This window comes from Hemibagrus wyckioides, linkage group LG26 (genome assembly GCF_019097595.1).
Source record: "Hemibagrus wyckioides isolate EC202008001 linkage group LG26, SWU_Hwy_1.0, whole genome shotgun sequence".
NCBI lineage: Eukaryota > Metazoa > Chordata > Actinopteri > Siluriformes > Bagridae > Hemibagrus > Hemibagrus wyckioides.
Window position 1 is genome coordinate 7234815 of NC_080735.1, and position 6230 is coordinate 7241044.

Consider the following 6230-nt stretch of genomic DNA (forward strand, 5'->3'; position numbering starts at 1 on the left):
GCTGAATGCGCAAAAAAGTTTGGGGGGAGTGTGTGGGAAGTGGAAGAGTGTTCTAGGGCAGCATCGTCCTACTCTACTGTGATTAATTATTGTGGCCGAGCGCCAGGCCTCTGCTGCGTTGGGTTGCGCACGAGATTTCGTAGCCGCCAGATCAAAAGGGCTCCAGGAAAGGGGTGGTCCTGGTGGTGGCATATATATCCAGCCGGGTTCTGCTCGAGCCTAAGAGAAAAGGAGAGACAGGGAGAGAAACTGTCCCAAGCCAGACAGCTGATTACGTGCGGGAGAAAAGTATCTTTGCTCTGAAAGGCTGCATAAGAACTAATCTGCAATTTAGTTTTAAAACTCACCGGCAGCGAAAATTGCTATATTTATTTTTTTTTTACGTTGGTACTCAAATAGAGTTTGCACTGGATTTTTTTTTATTCAGATAAGCTTTAATAGGTAAGAAGTTTCTGTGAAATTCAGTATACGTGACCTACGCACCTGGACTTTTTTGCAGAACAAAAAATTGAACGTATTTCTTGAAAACCTGAACGCACTTTTGTGAAGGATTATGATGTTTTTTGTGCGTGTTGCGCTGAGTTTAATCGCTGCTCTGTGCGCTAACGCGGCGCAGAGCGCATGGGAGGAAACTACCCTGGTACCAGTTCAGCTCGACTCCTACAAGAGCAAAAAGGAATCGCCTCTAAGTTCAGAGGCTCAGGAGAAAGAATCACAAAAGCTTTTCTATCGCTTGGACATCTTTGGGAAACAGATGGTGTTGGAGTTGGAGCCGGATCAGACTTTCCTGGCGCCTGGGTTTGTATTCCATGTGGTGGGGAAACCGGAGGGCCAGCGGGGTTTTGACAGCTCGGGGGAAGCGCGCTGCTTTTACACAGGAACGGTGAACGGAGAGAAGAACTCTGCGGTCGCTCTTAACGTCTGCCATGGACTGAGGGGTGGGTTCAACTATGGTGATGAAGAGTATTTCATTCAGCCCGCGAATGCCACCGGGGAAAGCAGTTTTTCAAGCGAGGACATGCACATCATTCGCCGGAGAAATAGGCGGTTCCACGGCGAGGCCGGTGGGTCCAAGTGCGGGGTCAGGGAAGACGAGGAGAAAGTCCCTGAGCACCAGAGGACGAAACCAGATAAAGAGCTCGCTTCAACTCCAGATGAGTCCCAAGGTAGGCATAACATCTTTCAAAATGCAAATATTGTTCCCACTAACATTTAATAGGCTGTATAATATGAATACACAGCTTACTTCTAACTAAAACATCCTCTAACGACCTGCCAGTGACGCATAAATAAAATACAAGTAGTTAGGCGGTTAAGGGATTGAAGCCAGCATACTGCAAGTGAAGTTAGGGTTAACTAAAAGAGGGAGAGAAAAGGGGAGGGTGGGTAAAGCTCAGTGATTGCGTAGGAGGGAGTGGAAGAAGGCGGGAGGGTCTGAGCTGGTGAAACGTGGAAACTCGCCTCCTGATAGCGCGTGTTGCGCAGGTCAGCTTCCGCAGACATTTCCCCCGGGACGACTGCGGATGGCGTAAATTTCTGTTAAAGACGTCAATGTAACTTATTACGTAAGTTTAACTGAAGGGGAGTCATAAGTCTGCTTCCCTTGATTCAGAAACAATTCTGCAAATTACATACCAATAACCTACTATGTATCTTTATGAAATTAAAGTTCTGGGGATAAAATGAAAAACGTAATTTATCAGTCACATAAACAGTGTCTATTTAATGACTAATATCCATATCTTGTCCTTGTTTCAGCACACCACCGGGCCCGGCGTTTTGTGTCCACCCCACGATACATGGAAATCATGATTGTGGCAGATCAGTCAATGGCAGAATTCCATGGAGCTGGACTGAAGCCTTACCTGCTAACCATAATGGCAGTAGCTTCTCATCTTTATCGCCACCCAACTATTCATAACTCTATTACACTTTCTGTGGTGAAACTTATGGTGATATATGACGAAGAGCAGGGACCAGACGTTTCCACTAATGCTGCCCTCACCTTGAGGAACTTCTGCCAGTGGCAAAAACAGCACAACCCTCCCAGCGATCGTCACCCGGAACATTATGACACCGCCATCCTGTTCACCAGACAAGTAAGAATTCAAACTATAGTAAAAATAAATATATACATGCAAACTTATAAATCAGAAATATGTGACTTAAATGAGATTGAATGGCTTGGTTACATATTTCTCAATCTTCCTTCTTTAGGATCTCTGTGGTGCTCACTCTTGTGACACATTAGGAATGGCTGATGTTGGCACAGTGTGTGATCCAGAGCGAAGTTGCTCCATCATTGAGGACGATGGACTGCAGGCAGCTTTCACTGTTGCACATGAGCTAGGTAGGATGTCTTCATAAATTGTTCTGCACATGCAACAATGGCAACAAAAAGGTACAAAATGATATTATAAAACATTCAAAATCTTATATAGCTGATTTCACCGTCCTTTAGGTCATGTGTTCAACATGCCCCATGATGATGCGAAGCAGTGTGCTAATATCAATGGTGACAACTGGGGTGCCCACATGATGGCATCTACGCTTTCCAACCTGAACCAGTTGCACCCCTGGTCTCCATGCAGCGCCCTGATGATAACAGCTTTCCTGGATAATGGCCATGGTCAGTGTCTGCTTGACAAGCCACAGAAGCCTCAGCAATTACCACAAGCCCTGCCAGGTTCAGTGTACAATGCTGACCATCAGTGCCGTCTCACTTTTGGCGAGGAGTCACTGCACTGCCCTGACCTGAGCACAACCTGTGCAGCTCTCTGGTGCACTGTCACTACAACAAATGGTCTACTTGTGTGCCAAACCAAAAACTTTCCATGGGCTGATGGAACTCCATGTGGCCATGACAGCTACTGTATGGCAGGCCAGTGTTTGAGCAGCAAAGAAGCAGCCAATTATCAGGTAAGGACCATTTGGTGCATTGTTTACATTAGAATCTAGACGTCTAGATGTTAGATGTCTAACAGTTTCTGCCTCTGGTGTTCACAGATCCCAGTCAATGGTGGATGGGGAACTTGGGGACCTTGGGGCGAGTGCTCACGTACCTGTGGTGGTGGTGTACAGTACTCTTTTAGGGAATGTGACAACCCTATGCCCAGGAACGGAGGCAAATACTGTGAGGGTAAAAGAGTTCAGTACCGATCCTGCAATACAGAAGACTGCCCTGACAGCAATGGTGAGAGATGGAATTCAAGAATGTGACTTGACCAATCCTAATTTGTGTGTTTGGGTCTGTAGTTTACATTACCTTTTGATCCTTTGTCCAGGTTTAACTTTCCGTGAAGAGCAGTGTCTGGCCCACAATGACATTTCCACCCATGTGACATTTGGCTCAAGTGAGGGTGTTGAATGGGTACCGAAGTATGCTGGCGTATCACCCAAGGACCGCTGTAAGCTGGTTTGCAGAGCAAAGGGAACAGGCTACTTCTTTATCCTCAAGCCAAAGGTATGTAAGAAAGCTTAGCAGATAATACAATTATACAGTTATTATGTTTGTAAAATAATTCCTGATTGAAATTAAATTCAGAAACAAGACATAATACCTGACTCTCTGCTGCCCTCAGGTGGAGGATGGAACTCCATGCACCCCCGACTCCACCTCTGTTTGTGTCCAAGGACAGTGCGTTAAAGCTGGATGTGACCGCGTGATTGGCTCAGATAAACAGTTTGATAAATGTGGTGTTTGTGGAGGGGACGGCTCCACTTGCAAGAAGGTGTCTGGATCTTTGGAGTATGCAAGGTAAGCAAATACTTATAAAGTATTTAGTAGTTGCCTTGTTTACCTACCAAATCTCAAGCTTGGAATCTGACCTCTATGTTTTCTGCATTCAGACCTGGATATCAGGATGTTGTGACAATCCCTGCTGGTGCCACACACCTCGATGTCAAGCAGAGATCCACTGCTGGCCGAAGACATGACAACAGCTACCTAGCTGTTCGTCGGCAAGATGGCACCTACCTACTAAATGGTGACTACAAGCTTACAACTTTGGAGACTGACATCTTTCTTAAAGGGGCACTTCTGCGCTACAGCGGATCCTCAGCCTCTCTTGAGCGCCTCCGTAGCTTCGCCCCTCTTCCAGAGCCACTGATCGTGCAGGTGCTATCTGTAGGCAACTCCCCTCGGCCCCGTCTCAAGTACAGCTACTTTGCCCCCCGTCCTGCTTCCACAAACCGACGTTCCATCAATGCCATCAGAGGTGCAGAGTGGACACTACGTGAATGGGGACCCTGCTCACAGACCTGCGGTGAGGGTACACAGAAGAGGGATGTGCTCTGTCTAGATGCCCAGGGTCGACCATCACAAGATTGTCCAGAAGAGCTGCGTCCTTCTTCCACTCGCTCCTGTACCACACAAGCCTGCCCATCCTGGGTGGTGGGAGAGTGGTCACCCTGTTCTAAGACATGTGGCCGAGGTTTCCGGAAACGTCCACTGTACTGTATAGGTCACGACGGCCATGTTTTTCCCCATGACAGCTGTCAAGCGAAAATTAAACCACGACCCTTGCTAGACATATGCATCCAGAGTGCCTGTTAAGACTGGCTAGGACTAAAGGCAATAGCTGACTGTAATTTCTGCTATTCATGGTCTGAAGCAGAGCAATGCAGGTTTAGGATCCAAAGGGTCCCCTATGACGGTGACTGCAATTAACCTTGAACCAGCACTACAGCTCCCACTCCTCCAACACTGGGTGCAGGACACAAAGCTGGCACACTGTGTACCTGTCTGAAAAGCTAGGATAGAGGAAGAGTATAAAAAAAAACTATAAGGACACCTCGGCTGCTAATGACACACATATCGGTCATTAAGTGTGAGTGTGTTTTTAGAGTGAATGACTGTACCAAAAAGAACTCTAGTGTATGTATTACTGTCTGTCTGAGCTGGACTGGACAGATAGTTGCTATATGAGTGTAAAATATATATGAGAGCATCTATAAAATAAACAGTGGGTAATTAGATGTGAATATAATGGAATCTATTAGTATTTGGCTAAGACAGGGAGAACCAGTGATTCAGTAAGTGAGACCATACTAGACCCTTGTTGAAACCCATTCAACATCTCAGATCACAAAGACACACACGCTGCTATAATACACAGCAGGTTTTATGTATGTATTTATAAATATAGCTACACAGATAGTATACAGGTTGATGTATTTGCAAGTTTTCAAAGCATACCCCATCATTAGTTAACAAAGATAGACTGGAGAAATGCCAAAGAACATGATTTCTGTATCGGAGTGTGTGTGTGTGTGTGTGTGTGTATGTGAGAAGGCATATATGGAGGGTGAGGGACTTCTCTCCTGCTACTACTTCATAAGTAAGTCTCTCGTGCCTTCCGAGAAGGTGTCATCTTTTTTGTACAGAATATCCAAACATTATTTATTTTTGTACAGCCTGGTAAATGTAATCTTGTGGCTTTTTTTTATTATTATTGTTGTTGTATTTTTATTTGTTATTATTATTGAAATAACAGAAGGATGTAGATTATATTGGAGTATTTATACAGTATTATATATGGTCTTAGGTTTATGAATAAAGTATCACATTGACTTGTGAACCGAAATCATTTGTGTCTGTATGTGTGTGTGTGTTATTCTGGACTTAAAAGGGGTTTGGAGGGGAATCACAAGGACAGACTTTGTTCTGGAAGTTTCTAAAGACTTACATAGAACAACAGATTTGACTAATGACACATTTGGATCTGTTAGATTAATTATATTTATTAGGCTGGTGCTTTAATCCAAAGAAAGCAGTTTGCTCCACAACACGGATGTACTGTATCTATGAATAGATTAAAAAATGATGTCTTTCTTTTAAAAAATTGAAAATTGAAAACAGTGCATCCTGTTGTAGGAAAATAATTATAATTCATAATAATATCTGGATTGTTAAAAAATGCTGTTTAATAAAGAAAAGTGTATAATTGTTGATATGAAGCTTTCTGTAAAGAGATGTTTGTTTAATATTTAAGAAAGGAGTCTCAGGTGTCAGTAAATCTCAGTTCATTTTCCTCCATGGAAGAGTCTTAAGGACAGAGGATTGTGTGCTTTCTGGGTACACAACAAAGTGTGTTTTGTTGTCTTAATCATTTTTGTCTAGCAAATTACATTACAAATTATGGTAGAAAAATAATACTTTATAAAGAATCTGCCACATCACACCACCATGGTGTTGATTATTTATCTGTAGAAAAGTATGGAACTGATGG

General features: G+C 43.9%; 1 protein-coding gene across 1 annotated transcript; it reads left to right on the plus strand.

Annotated features, from left to right (window-relative positions):
* Nucleotides 1–230: 230 nt before the first annotated feature.
* On the plus strand, nt 231–5958 carry adamts1 (ADAM metallopeptidase with thrombospondin type 1 motif, 1). Its single transcript, XM_058381141.1, has 8 exons — nt 231–1166; nt 1759–2099; nt 2218–2350; nt 2462–2919; nt 3007–3193; nt 3285–3463; nt 3582–3757; nt 3850–5958. The coding sequence occupies exons 1-8, from the start codon at nt 554–556 to the stop codon at nt 4553–4555; spliced, it is 2793 nt and encodes a 930-aa protein (XP_058237124.1). The 5' UTR covers nt 231–553; the 3' UTR covers nt 4556–5958.
* Nucleotides 5959–6230: the final 272 nt, after the last annotated feature.

Coding starts and splice junctions, on each gene's coding strand:
- adamts1 (XM_058381141.1), top strand. CDS start 554: ATGATGTTTTTTGTGCGTGTTGCGCTGAGTTTAATCGCTGCTCTGTGC. Junction 2,100..2,217: donor CCATCCTGTTCACCAGACAA/GTAAGAATTCAA, acceptor TTCCTTCTTTAG/GATCTCTGTGGTGCTCACTC. Junction 2,920..3,006: donor AAGAAGCAGCCAATTATCAG/GTAAGGACCATT, acceptor TGGTGTTCACAG/ATCCCAGTCAATGGTGGATG.